General features: G+C 39.6%; 1 protein-coding gene across 1 annotated transcript in view; it reads left to right on the top strand.

The window, feature by feature from the left end:
* Nucleotides 1-14,422, top strand: part of LOC144451852 (uncharacterized) — a 33,784-nt gene extending 19,362 nt beyond the window's left edge. The window contains exons 7-15 of the mRNA XM_078142758.1: nucleotides 97-222; nucleotides 926-1,153; nucleotides 1,898-2,004; nucleotides 2,788-3,069; nucleotides 3,888-5,626; nucleotides 5,675-11,913; nucleotides 12,835-13,038; nucleotides 13,402-13,560; nucleotides 13,830-14,422. Of these exons, the coding sequence (XP_077998884.1) occupies nucleotides 97-222; nucleotides 926-1,153; nucleotides 1,898-2,004; nucleotides 2,788-3,069; nucleotides 3,888-5,626; nucleotides 5,675-11,913; nucleotides 12,835-13,038; nucleotides 13,402-13,560; nucleotides 13,830-13,958 (9,213 nt within the window). The 3' untranslated portion in view covers nucleotides 13,959-14,422. The remainder of the gene's footprint in view (nucleotides 1-96; nucleotides 223-925; nucleotides 1,154-1,897; nucleotides 2,005-2,787; nucleotides 3,070-3,887; nucleotides 5,627-5,674; nucleotides 11,914-12,834; nucleotides 13,039-13,401; nucleotides 13,561-13,829) is intronic.
* The last annotated feature ends 512 nt before the right edge of the window (nucleotides 14,423-14,934 follow it).

Genomic DNA, 14,934 nt, shown 5'->3' with positions numbered 1-14,934 from the left:
ATCTAGATCTAGCAAATGGCTTTCATCTTTACACTTGACTTGACTTTTAAAAGAGATAGAGGTATTCAAACAAAAAATTTCTCTCTCCTTTTCCAGGATATTGATATCAAGAAACAAGGTGGAGTTCCAGCGTATGCTTTCATGCAGTTTGCTAACATCAGAAGTGTTGTCAAGTCTTTGAAAAAGATGGACGGAGAACCGTTAGGGAAAAGTCGACTCAAGGTAAGAATTACAGTTGATTATGTGAAATCAAATATACATTGTAAATATTACTGCTTTTTAGCAAGAAAATATCAAATCTGCACAGTATAAAAACCTTTTAGACAAAATCCTAGAACAGTAAACTGACTAAGATTGGTCCACTTTTGTACTCAAGCTAGGGAGTTTTGGACCCCTAACATCAACAGAATCTATCAATTATCAGTGTTCTGTATTTAGGCTAAAAGATTTGACACTCCTGATAACTACAACTGCCGACATCAGACCGTATACAAACGAAACCTGTTACAAACAGGGAGAGTAAACAAATAAATTGGATTAACAACACTTGGGCTCGTCATGTTGGAACAGCAGAGACTGGTATATTACACGCCATGGTTTGATAAGAACAGTTTTATGGCTTCTTTATGTGTACATAAAATGCCAGGGAAACTGGAAATGTGTTTGTGCAGGTGAACTATTATGTAAAGTGTCCAGAAAACTGTTCTTATCAAATGTTGGAATGTAATACAAGTCTCTGTACTTCCAACATGCTGTGCCAAGTATTATTAATCGAATTTCAGTTGTTTACTTTACCCTGTTTGTAACATAATCTGTTTGTCCACAGTCTGGTGTCGGAAGTTGTATTTGTAACCAGTGATTGAATATTTTAAACTATCAAGTTTCTTTTCTTTCAAATGTAATATATATGTTTACTTTCACACAGCTTGGTTTTGGTAAAAGTATGGCCAACAATTGTCTTTGGGTAGAGGGAATTAGCAGTGGTGTAACGGAGACGGCACTGTGTCGGTATTTTGGTCGCTATGGTGCTGTGACGCGATGTGATATTGATAGGAAGAATGACCAGGGACTTGTGTACTATGATAAGATAGAGAGTTCTCAGTTTGCTTTGAATGAAACTAAAGGAAGAAAACTATCCAAGAGAAAGTTACAGGTGAGTGTGTAAAAACTGATATTTGGCAGATACAGTATTCTGAATTTTTAAAAAAATATATTGATGTACATACACACACACACATATATATGCATGCATACATTCATACACACACACACACACACACACACACACACACACACACACACACACACACACACATCCATCCATCCATCCATCCATCCATACATACATACACACACACACACACACACATACATACATACACACACACACACACACACACACACACACATACATACATACATACATACATACATACATACATACATACATACATACATACACACACATACACACACACATACACACACACACATACATCCATCCATCCATCCATACATACATACATACACACACACACACACACACATACATACATACACACACACACACACACACACATACATACATACATACATACATACATACATACATACATACATACATACATACATACATACATACATACATACACACACATACACACACACATACATACATACATTAAAGTATTAATAGAGTCCAACTTGATTCTATTTAGTTCATCACATAAAACAAAATTCAAATACATACTACACTGTAACAGCATATTGTATATGTATAACCACACATAGACTAAGGAAACATGCACATCTGAACTAGAAAACTCTAATTTGACAACATTGATACATAGTAGACATTATCCTGATGGGGCGTGTTTGTTTTGTCTTGTCTTTCTAGGTGGACTTCGCCAGTGTTGAACTTCAGAACTACTTTTATGAGAACCTGAAGAGGACTGGTCAGTCATACGCTGAGAGGCGAGATTATCCAAGGTATAGGGATGTACGGTATGTTATCATGTTGACTGTGTTATCATGTGGACTGTGTGACCTTTTGGGTATGTTATTGATGTTAGTGGTTGTAGTGTTTGTAAATAAATGGCCACTGTTTGAGCCCTAGGTTCTTTCATTATAATAGTGTGATCGTTTTGATGAAGCCATAAATATTGGGGAGGATCACTTTTCTTGTTTAGGACTAAGTTTAGATAGCTCTGCCAAACTACTTGTTTTCATCTCAAGTACAACAATGTTCCACCAACTGTATCTCTTAGCCTGTCTCAAGCTGTGCTAAAACTACGTACTACAATGTTCCACCAACTGTATCTCTTAGCCTGTCTCAAGCTGTGCTACAACTATAGCAGTAAGTTGCTCTATTGATCACAGTGTAATCTTTTACTCCCTGATGTTTATTTAGTGTACATTTCACCAGTGGAATATTAAGTAGAGTCTTCAGCATAGGGACACTAGGATATCTAATCTGGTATAATAAACAAAGTTGTGTACTAGTTGCTCATTTATCATCAAATTCTGAAGTTATTTTGTTTATCGTCCAAGTGAAGTGAGAGAGTGTATGTGTCTCATATAATATGTGGAGTGACAAGCCAACCTTGGTCTTATCAACAATTTGTTTACAATTAAACATCAGGGAGTGAAAGATTACACTGTGATTAATAGAGAAACTTGCTGGTAGTAGGTAGTTTTAGCACAGCTTGAGACAGACTAAGATACAGTTGGTTGAACATTGTTGTATACTTCAGCATGGCCTTTCAAAAACTGAAACTTGTTTTACAGTGATGGAAGTGGTGGCTATAGTTACTACAATAGAGAAAGTCATGCTGCGTATCATAACTACCAGACGTCGGCAAGGTTACCCTACGGTGACGAACATTATGATTACGAGGAGTGGAATCAACGGAGGAGTTATGAAGAGGACTACAGTACAGGTAGTGCTGCTAGTTACAGGGATATTGAAGATTCTTATGAACAAGAATTGCGGGAATATGGCTACCGACAACGAGAACGCAGAGAACAGTTACATCTGGACCAAAGTCCAACTGGTCGAGAACGAGACAGGTATGCATGTCATGTTCCCTATAGCCATATTTGTATCACCTACATGTTCAGTGTGTCCTCTAAGCCAATTTGACGTATCACTGACACACACAATTTCTAGTGACGCACAAAAATTTGGTGTTCCCGCATCTCTTAGTATGTGGTGACTCACAAGAAATGCCCTGTTTTTCTCATTTTGACCCACAACTGCAAAATTTGGCTATCGTTAGAGGGCGCACTGTTCACACAATAGTGTTATTTTATCAGGAGTGTTGTATGGCTTAAATAGGGCCATTCTGTTATTCTGGACTAAATTGTACTATATCTCTGCCAGACAAAACATTTTTCTCACGAAAGGTTTCTTTCTTTTCTGACATTAGTCTTTACAAAATAACAGCAACCAAGCTTTTATTTAAAAGAATGCATTCTTTCACCTGTAATGGTACATTGTGTCTTCAAGTTCAAGTACAGAATGAGACAGGTTCTCTATTTGCCTTGTATCAACTTTACCCCTCAGCTATGTACACTGGCCCCCTCAACTCTATGTTGATAGACAGTTGCCCCCATAGTTATGTACACTGGCCCCCTCAACTCTATGTTGATAGACAGTTGCCCCATAGCTATGTACACTGGCCCCCTCAACTCTATGTTGATAGACAGTTGCCCCTCAGCTATGTACATTGGCCCCTCAACTCTATGTTGATAGACAGTTGCCCCCATAGTTATGTACACTGGCCCCCTCAACTCTATGTTGATAGGCAGTTGCCCCATAGCTATGTACGCAAAGATTGTCTTAGTTTTCTTACCAAGAGTTAATTCATTGTTTGTGTTCTTTGCAGGGGGATGAGTCAAAGTAGAAGAACTGCTAGTGATGACAGAATAACTGATAACAGAAGACATTCACCAAGTCCAGGTTCAGTACAACGCAGTAGAAGTGGAAGCCCTCATATCAAACGTAAAACGTCAAAGATTTTGAAAAAAGTGAGTGCCAAAGAGAAGATCATAGATTCCACCGCATCAAGCCCCTCTGTTGTCAAAGTCAGCAGTCGACCGACCACCCCTGATAGAGAATGGCATGAACCCAAACAGAAGAAGAAAAAGGAACACAAGAAATCCAAGGAAAAAGATGAGCCTGTGAAAAAGAGCAAAAAACATTCGAAGTCAAAGTTGTTAGAAGATGATTTGAAAGCTATGAAAGGTAGCTTGAAGTTGGAAAAATTACCTATTGAGTCTGTGACAAGTCCAGCTAGAAGTAAGGATAGTGATCATGACAGTGTCAAAGGAAAAAGTAAAAAGTCAGAATCTAAAACAAAGAACAAGAAACAACATGAGAAAGTGTTAAAATCAGAAAGATTAATTGAAACTGTGCGACTAGAGAAACATGAATGTGAACCAGAAAGCAAGAAAAAGAAACTTAAACATGAACCGGAAAGGACAAAGGATAAAATAATCTTGATTCCGGATAGAGAAGAAAAGTGGAAAAAGAAAAGGAAAATTATGGAAGAGAGGGAATTATTAAAAGAAATGTCTGCCGAGAAAGATGCGTTTATGAAACAGGAAGTGGAAACACAGAAAAAAGTAGACCGATTACATAAACAAATTGATATTGTTGAAACCCAGAAGGATCGGATTCCCATAACTATTAAATCTACAAAGATAGATGTGAAAATTGATCAACGGAAAAAGGAGAAAATTGACATCAGAGATGAACTCGAGGATAAAAAATTGACTGAGATAAAACCGATTCAGGTGATAATTTCCAAGAAACCTGTTGAAAAACTGGATCCTTTTAAAAAGTTGGAGATTGAACAAACTATGTACGGTGGCGGTATTAGAAGTGATAAGAAACACACAAAAACAAACATTAAGAGTATACCACAAGAAAAAGTACGAATCACACATTTATTTGAAACCGACGATGGACTTGGTAGTCCTAGTGACCAAGATAACTCGGGGAGGGAAGGTGATGAGGAAGGGACGAAACAGAAGGGGAGAATTAAGGTGGAACAGAGGGTGCAAGAGGAAAGGGGGTACATTGATACGAGCCTAAGTTATAGGAAACAAATGGAACAGGCACGTAAATTACAACAACAACAAGAACTAGAAAAGAAGGAGAGGAAAGCGGAGGAAGATATGAAAACAGAAAGTTGGGGACCAATAATTTCACCATATTCACCAACTCGTGATAGTAAAGCCAGTGTGACAAGTTTCCCGGAGTTTCCATACACGCGAAAACGTCGGATATCAGACCCTTCCATGCCCAATAACGAGGAAGGCTTCATGGCAAAACGGAGCTACAGGATGCGACAGATTAGTGATGACATTACTAGTCCTAATGAAGAAATGAAAGTAATGCCACATGTAGAAAGTGAGACAGCTGTAAAAGTAACCACTCCAAAAGAAGAAAAAACAAAAAAGCAGCCACCTGTTCCCACCGAAACAACTGAGGAGAGCCCACAAGTTACATGGAAATTAAAAAGATTAACACCGGAAGCTGTACCCAATAAAACAAAGTTGGATTCACAGATAGGTGAAAGTCATACTAAGAGACATACAGGGGTGAGTAACAACTCCCCAAATGTGTCAGAACCACAAAGAACTGCCAGGAAACCAAGTGATTACAAACATTCACTATTCCCGGAATCTCTTAAAACTGCCAAGAAAACCCCCCCTGTGCCGGAACCCACTGAGTACAAACCTACTTATTCCAAGTACGACTGTAGTCACCTTGATGACTGGGCACTTATATCTAAAGTCAAAGAAGAACTTAGACAAGTAGAACGATCTGAAAGTGATGTTGTTGAAGATTGTGACGTTGCAGATGAGAAAGATGAGCAGAAAGTGAAACAAACAGATGAACAAGAGATAGTAACGAAAGACAAGGATGAGATGCCTTCTTTGCATAAGATTTCCGAACCAGTGGGAGATGTTATAAGTGAAGTCAAAGATGTGAAAACAACGTCTACAGTGAATACTACTGTGACTGTTACTACTGCTATTACTACTACTACCACTGCTGCAGTTTCAACAACTCAAGTACACAACACAGTGACCACTCCAGTGCCATCAACCAAAACAATTGAGCTAGTTGAAAGGAAGAAGATTGGAAGAATTAAAAAGAAATCGAGTATAGAAACAACGGAACAGATATCCAGTGCTTCGGAGACACAGCCTAGTGAATCGGAAGAGGAAGTACGGGATCTTGCTAAACCACGGCTTGTCAGAAGTAGTATCTTTGACCAGGATTTAGCTAGGTTGGAACAAAGTGCCAAAATTTATGAACCGGATCAGTTGACTCCTGAACTTGAATCTCCTTCTAAATTTAGGACTAAAGCCGCTGCTAAGGACTACCCTCCTGGCAGTCTGGCAGCTATAAGGACTATGCCGTCATTGCATCCACAAACTTGGCTGTCTGATACTATCAACCAAAACATAGATATGTCAGCGAGTGAGAGACTAGAAGACCGAACCATTCCATCTCTCTCACCAAACAGTAACATCCCAAGCAATTCAACTATCTTGCAACATTTGAATGAAAGTAGTAGCAATAGGAACGTAGTTGATGGAAAGTATAACTTTAGTCCAGCTGTTGTATCATATAATCCCATGGACTCGGACAGGGATATTGACATTAATAGGCGGAGGAAACGATCACCAAGTCCTCCAGAACTCTCTCCTCAAAAAGTTGAATCACCAAATCAAACAGAAACGTTATCTGTCTTTAGACCTTTTAATGCTACAAATAATACAAAAGACACGAAAGTGGAAAGAAAAAATCTCTTGTCTGGAAATATGGGTACCGCAGACAAGGAAACCAGACATATTAGTTTATCTGAAAGGAGGGAATACTACAGGTCTTTATATAAAGTCAGACCCAAACATGACACAACATCGGCTGAGACTAAAACAAATGATTACAAAGCTGAAGAAAATGTGAAAGAAAAACCACAAAATGAAGAGGAGCATGCCAGTGATAAGAAAAAACAAACTCCTGTGGATAAGTCAATGGACATACAAGAGAATAAAGATACAGAAGTTTGTAATGTAGTAGGAGAAGACACTGTCTCCATTACCAATGATCTAAATCAAGATAGTAACAATGCTGTTAGTTCTACTGCAGAGAAAGAAGAGTTGGAAAGTGCAGTTCCCGATGCAGCTGGTCAGGGTGGTGTTGCCCCAGATGCTAAAGTGAACATGAACTTGGAAGTTAAAACACTTAAAGAAGCCAAGAAGCATGAGAGCGCCAAAGATAAGCATGTACCATTTGAGAAAGAACAACTGATACCGTTCTCTGATGTGTTAGAGGTGATGGACAAGAGCAGTGGAGATGCAATTGTAGTTAAAGATGCACCGACAGGCAAACATTCTGAAAAGACGAAGAAGAAGAAAGATAAGTCCAGTAAGAAGGCAGACAAGGAAAAGAAAAAGAAAGCAAAGACTGTTAATGTTATTTTGTCCGACAGTGAAAAAGACACGTCTGAGTTAGCTACTGAATTCAAAGATACAAGAACTATGGATGAAGAGCCTTTGAAGAAGACGGATGAAGATAAAAGTAGCAAGAAAGAAGAGGTTAGCAACAAGGTTCATGAACTAGAAGATGAAGATGACTCAAGCAACAAGACCCTGGCAACAAATGATGAAGATTTAGATGTAAGCAACAAGAATAAAAGAAAGGAAGAGGAAACAGTAGAAGACGATAAAAATAAGAAGGTAAAGAACGAAGAGAAACAGACTGAAGGAAAGAGGAAAGGTAAAGCTGGGAGAAAGAAGGAAACACAAGACAATAAACAAGATATTGCTGTTGCCATAGCAATGGTCATAGAAAAACATGACAAGATGACAAAGGGCAAAGATGAAGAGAAGTCAACCAGAAAATCTACAGACAGGAGAAAATCAAGAGCAAATAAAGAGACGAAGTCACAGAAGAAGGAGGAAAAAGCTATTGCAGCAGCTGCAGAGATCACCAGTGCTGTTGAGGAAAAGGAACCATCGTATGAACCAGAAGTGATCAAAGAGGAGATACAGCAAAAGAGTAGTAAATATACCGACAGATTTAAAGAAAGTAAAAAACAGGAAAGGGGTGGGAAGAGAGGCAAGGAAAGAACACAAAGGTTACGGAATAAAAAACGGTTGGAGATGCAACGAGAGGAGGAGGAGGAGGAAGATGAAGAAGAGGAAATTAACCGATTTGTGAAAACTTGTAAATCTAGTAGACGAACACAACATAAACAAGCTGTTATATATGATTCAGATACTGATGAAGATAATACATGTGATACTGGACTACACAATGAAAGGGAAAAAGAAGTGTTAGAAATTATGAACCATCCATTAGTCATAGAAACAGAGAAGACAGAACAGCAACCTAAAAATGAACCAGAACTGGAAGATGTGAAAGATATATTGAAAGAGTCATACGACAAAACTATTGCTGGAAGTGAAACGCTTGGTAATGAACATGTAAAGTTAGATTTGCCAATTGAGAAGGTCAAGGAGGAAATAATGCCTCAGGTGAATGAAATCAAGACTGAAAGCGTCAAACATGAACTTGATGTTGGACCAAGTATAACAGGTCCGGCGGAAATCTTTGCAGGTCTTATGATGTCCTCAGAAACAGAAATAAAACCAGTAGGTCAGATCAACCAAGAACATAGCACTGCTGCACCCTTGGACAAAGAAGAACCTGTAGTCGTACAGCAGAAAAAGAGAGGTCGAAAACCAAAAGAAGTGAAAGTGGATATAGAAACAGATGAACTTACTACAATCACGGTAGCCACTAGAGCTGGGTCGCCTGGTAAAGCTAACAGGGGAAAGAAGAGGGGACGCAAACCAAAGGCTGTGAAGATATCTGAAGCTTTAAAAGAAAAGGAAAGAGAAGAGAAAATGAAACAACTAGCTCAGTTAGAGATGGAGAAAGATCTAATCGTGGAAGTCACGAATACAAGTGTACAATTACCCAGCATGCAAAGCATCAAAGAAGAGAAAGAAGACTTTCTGGGTTCTCTTGTTATAGATCAAAACGCTCTCCCAACTCCAGATATCAAACCAACTGGTATGATTGGGTTGACAACAGAAACCGAGTATTCCAAAATGTTGGATGGAAGAGACCATGTTGTATTAAAGACAGAGAATACATTGTATGATACCAAGCCTGTTGATATCGGCGTTGTTCCTCAAGACATCAAAACAAAACCAGCTATCAACAGTATTAGTAAAGTTCAGGACACAAGAGCTAAATCCATCGATGATAATAGCATAGAAAGCAGTAAAAGTGACACAATAGAACCAGAATTGACCTTCCCAGGGGGTTATGTACCAACTGAGATCAAAGAAGGAGAAAAACAAGCGAAGAGAGGACCAAAGCGGGGGCGGGGAAGACCACGGTCAGCGTCGCGGCGATATAGTGAGAGAAGACCGAGTGTTGATAAACATGAACCAGCAGGGATTGAAACTTTGTCAGCTGCACTATTGTCACCTGTACATCATGAAAACACAGAGATCAAAGACACGGCCAAGCAAGAATCGGCTGCTAAAGACGTATATGATTTTGAAGATTCACCGGAAACTACAGAGATCTCTCTTCAACGACCTTCACCTTCCAGGCGAGGTCGAAGAGCGAGAACGACTAGTGGTGGACGCACAGCAAGACAGCACAGTAGATCACCTAGTCATCAAGACACGGCTGCTATGACGAGAGCACACTTGTCACCCACCAAACGTCTGCAGAATGTGCCAACAACACAACTTAATGCTGTCAGTGAAAACGACAAACCACCTAAAGTACAACATGCTGATAACCAGTACTCCCAACTTAATATAGACACAACGCTGCAAAAACATAGCCAGCTACATTCTCCAAAGGCTCAACAAAAATTAACAATACACCAACAAGACCTACCACAACACCAGGAACCAAATAAACCAATGGTGTCTCCTTCACAGACACAAAAACAGCCAATTACAATGCAGTTAACTGCCGGTACACAGCGACAGTTGCTCTCACCTAGACAACACCAATCACAAGTACTGCAACCACCAGTATCGCAGCAACAACAACAACATCAAGCACAGCTGCAGTCACCAAAATATCAACAACAACAACAACAACAGCCACAGCAAGTACTTGCATCAGAACAGCAGCCACGCCAGCAACCACAAGCATTGCTACTCCCTTCATCACAGCAACAACAACAACAACAACAACACCACCACCACCACCAGCAGTCACACCAACTTCAGCCGTTAGTTTCCCTTCCGCAACCACCGCAACAACAGTTGGTAACACAGCAACATCAGCAACAACAACAACAATTAGTGTCACCTCAGCAAAGACAGGTGCAGCCACAACAGCAGTTAGTTCCACCACAGCAACATCAGCCACATAAACCACTTCTGTCACCAAAACAGCAACAACAACAACAACAACAACAACAACAACACCTTCAACAATTTGTTGCACCCCAGCAGCAGCAGCAACACCAACCATCTCTGTCACCACAGCAACAGAGTATACACAGGCATCAACAGCAGCAACAACAACAACAACACCACCAATACCAACAGCAGTTCTTACTACAACAACACCAACAACAGATGCTTCCAACACCACAACCACAACAGCAGCAACAGTTACCATCACCCAGAGCTAGGCAACAACATTCAAGTCAGTCACAGCAACAACAACAACAGCAACAACAACAACTTGTGAACCCAAGTAAAGATACTGACATATCATCTGGACTCACTTCAACAGTTGCTAGTGTGATTGCACAGACTTTGAATTCATCCATAGTGACAGCGCCACCTACAGTTACGGTATCCTCACAGGAACAAAGTGTCGCACTATCAAGCGTGACAGCGAGTCACCAACTCAGTACAGTTGCAGCCAGTCAACAACTTGGCCTGGGGTTGAAATACCCAGGGATAAACGAAGCCAAGCTGCAACCAACCATAGCTGACCAGACCAGTCGAGTTGAGCAAAGAGTCTTCCCACTTCAGTCTCAGGCCGCTTGGAACCTAGGCAATCAGCCTAGCCAGATCTACCCAGCCACAGCACGACTGCTGTCGCCCCAGACAGCGCACCATCAACATTGGCAGTACCAGCAACAGAAAGCAGAAAGTCGGATCACCAAAGACAGCATACCAACAAGCAATCCGACATCAGTCATCGCATCAAGCCAAGATGTGACAAAGAGTAACGTGCCATCTCACCCTGTCTTTACTACTGCAATGACCGATACGTTACAAGGCTATCTGATCAATCCTAGCGTTGCCAGACCAGAGATGTTGTCAGCATATCCATTTATAACCCAAGTACAGGCAACAAATCCACAGGTCACAGCATCAGTGTCTCAACCCAGTGCTGTATATCCACTCATACCATTCCAACAAGACTTTCAACACACAGCGTTATCTGAGAGTCGAGGCATTTCTAAAGACACTGCAACAGTAACTAGCAAAGTGAGTGCAATACCTGGTGTGAACTATTCCAATACACACCCTTCAACAAATACAGAAGAGAAGGTATCAGAGTCGGTGAGTCAGGCGCCGACAAGACCACATTTATCACAGCCTGGGCGTTACCTGCAGGGTTATAGTTTACCAGAGACGGGGAACACAGAACTTGTCCCGTCACATGCCATGGTGGAATCCGTCCATGCTCCAAGAGTACAACTACGAGCCGTTACCCCAGCAACAATACAACCAATGCCTTCCGTACTACAGGGGGTGACACTCTCAACTTTACAAGGTGTACAGACAACAGGGCTAGCACCACAACATGTTACTGCACTACCACCTGCAGCAACAGCATCCACAGCTGCAGCGACGTCCAGGACGCCTGACAGTTTAACCCGACTTCTGCAGGTTAGTTCATTTTGCTCTCATACACATTATAAATGCAGTAACCACCTTAAGTGGCCATATGGATCAGGATTCGGTATGTATTTTCGATTTTTAAATTTATAAAACAATTTTATCACGGCTTACTACTTGAAATATCAATGTGAAATAACATGTGCTAAGTCCTTGTTTGTAAGCCAATACATTGGAAAATATTAATAAATGTGTAAAATGTTTGTTATTGTACGTACAATTACAAACCTTTGACACATGTTAGCTTTTTGCAATGTTTTGAGTTAAAAACACAGACATTGTTCATGTTGTTTCACATTGACTTTTCAAATAGGAAGCCATGATAAAATTGTTTTGTAAATTAAAAATCCAAAATAAATACCCAATCTTCAGCCATATGGCCACTTAAAGGTATAGTGAAGTATATACAATTTATATGTGTGAACTGAGCCAGTGCCAAATCAGAAATAAATTTGTCTAAATATTTCATCAGTAGATGATCATTGTTTGAACAGTTACATTGGTTGTTTTAGTAGCCTGTCCACTGGCCTAATGGTCATATGGGTGAATTCTATCGAGGAATTTTAGAACGTAATTGAACTGCATGGATGGAAATTCAACTGTGATGTTCGACTCGTGAATACTGACATTATTAACTAATACATAACATACTTTTTGATAAGCATTCTCCGTGCTCACGTCACTTTTTTGGAAGTGGTCAAAATAAAATAAAACAAGATAAATGAAACAAAATGAAAAGTTATGAAACGCAAAATGAACAAAATTTTTGTGACAAAAGAATGCCAAAAAAAAAACCGAAAAATTTTAGTGGTGAAAATATCAAGGTTTGCAGTATGTTCTATGATAGCAGTATCCCATTATGTGGTGGGGACTTGTAATCTAATTAATCTGTACCATTTATTGTATTTGTAGCGATACCCAGTGATGTGGTGGGGACAACTTGTATTAAAGAATGAATTCAGTTCTGTTGAGATGCACTATGTCTCTGGTAACAAGTCGTTGGCTCAGCAGTCTTTGCCGTCACTCCTTCCTGGTGGTACACTGCCATTATTGAGGATAGCCCAAAGAATGCGACTAGAACCATCGCAACTGGATGGTGTTTCTAGACATATGCAGGTCAGTACAGTTTAGTTATTAGCAATCTCCCTATTGGTATATAGTGTTGTGATGTAAAAGTAAATACAGCCCATTTCAAATTACTGTTCAACAGTTCTGTTTGATACAACTCTTGTACACCATTCTCAGTACAGTCGAGTCAGTAGTTATTACCATTCTTCACTATTTGCATGGCAGTATATAGTGTTGTGATGTAAAAGTAAATACAGCCCATTTTAAGTTACCGTTCAACAGCTGTTTGATACAATCCAACCTGTACACCATTCTCAGTACAACTGAATCAGTAGTTTAGTTATTACATGATGAGTTAATTATGCTAATGAGTTGATTATGCTAATGAGAACTGATTGTTATGTGTTGTAGGTGGATGGTACTTATTGTTTACTTCTTGCACTGCCATGTGGAAGGGACCAGTATGATGTCTTGGCACAAACCAAGACGTTACAGATGGGTTTTATTCAATACCTTCAAGAAAAACATGCAGCTGGTATTATTAATGTACCTGCACCGGGATCTAACCAGGTAAGGATCTGATCTTCCCAAATGTACATTATGACTATATGTATAGTCCCAGGTGTACTTTACATCTTTGCTAAGATTCCCATATGTACAGTACATAATAATACTATATTTCCCAGGTGTACATCATTATACATAAAATGTAACATAATATTAATATGTACTGTACATTTAAAAATGTTACCATTTATTTCATGTGTTTATGTAGAAAGTTGTATAAGTTGGATGATGTAACTTTATTAATATTTGATGTGTTGTGTGTTTTGTTACAGGCTGCCTACGTACTTCATATTTTCCCCCCATGTGACTTCACCCAAGACAATTTAAGGAGGGTCGCCCCAGATCTTTTAGAGAGTGTACAAGACATAGCACATTTAATGATTGTCATAGCAACTGTGTAATGAGAAGTTGGCCAATTTACAGTGGAACTTCAAGTGACCTTAAAGTGGATATGTAGATAGCTACAAGTGTTATCCGTACTCCTCTAGTACATTTCTCTAACCATGTCATTCCACGACTACCAACATTTGGTGTAGTTATTGTTTTATGAATGTGATGCATATGGTTGGCATGACAACTTGAGGGCTGATTATTCACCGTTGTGGAATATGGATTCTGTTTTGAGGAACAGCCAGTTACCATTGAGGGAAATCGATTCACTATTGAGGAATGGTAATTCTCCATTCAGAGGGATTGCGATTGTCCTTCGATTACGGCTGATATTTTACGGACTAGTGTGCTTTTTGAGTTCATACAAGTAGAAATACTGCAGTGCTGCACTTTTTAAACCTCTCTGGATGGGATGCCCTGTTTTGTACTATTAGCACTGCAAGCGTGTGCAATATTTTGACTATGACAAACAAAGATGGGTGGGTGGGGGGGGGGGGGTGCAGCTAAAGGTGACAATGTGATGATTATTTTTCTTCAAGGAAAAAACTAAAGACCTATTTTCTTCTAACATGGATTTTACAATGGGGAGGGGAGAGGGTGGGAGGGGCAAAACTAAACAATAGCTGTGGCGCATTTCTCTTCAACCAATGGAACTCAGAGGGGGGGGTGGCATCAGCGCCTATTTGTTAATAATTCTCATGAAAAAAATACAGATGTTGCAAAAAATGTACGAAGCTAGTAAAACTGAGATGCGAGTCGATTTTCTCAAACACCAACAGATTGTATATAGTATCGGTTTTATCTTTTTTGAATAGACCAGCCTCAAATGACTCCATTCGTGTACTTACCTTAAGATGTATTGTATGAGAGTATACTTTTTTCACTGTGTTTCTGTGTTCATATGTATATGTGCATATTTGTCTTTTGTACAAGGATATCGACTTTACTGCATTGGTTTCAACAGCCCCCCTGGATATTGTATATAAT

The sequence above is a fragment of the Glandiceps talaboti genome, chromosome 21 (genome assembly GCF_964340395.1).
Source record: "Glandiceps talaboti chromosome 21, keGlaTala1.1, whole genome shotgun sequence".
Taxonomy (NCBI): Eukaryota; Metazoa; Hemichordata; class Enteropneusta; family Spengelidae; genus Glandiceps; species Glandiceps talaboti.
The sequence above is the reverse complement of the archived record's forward strand: the minus strand, read 5'-3'. Positions and strand labels throughout refer to the sequence as shown.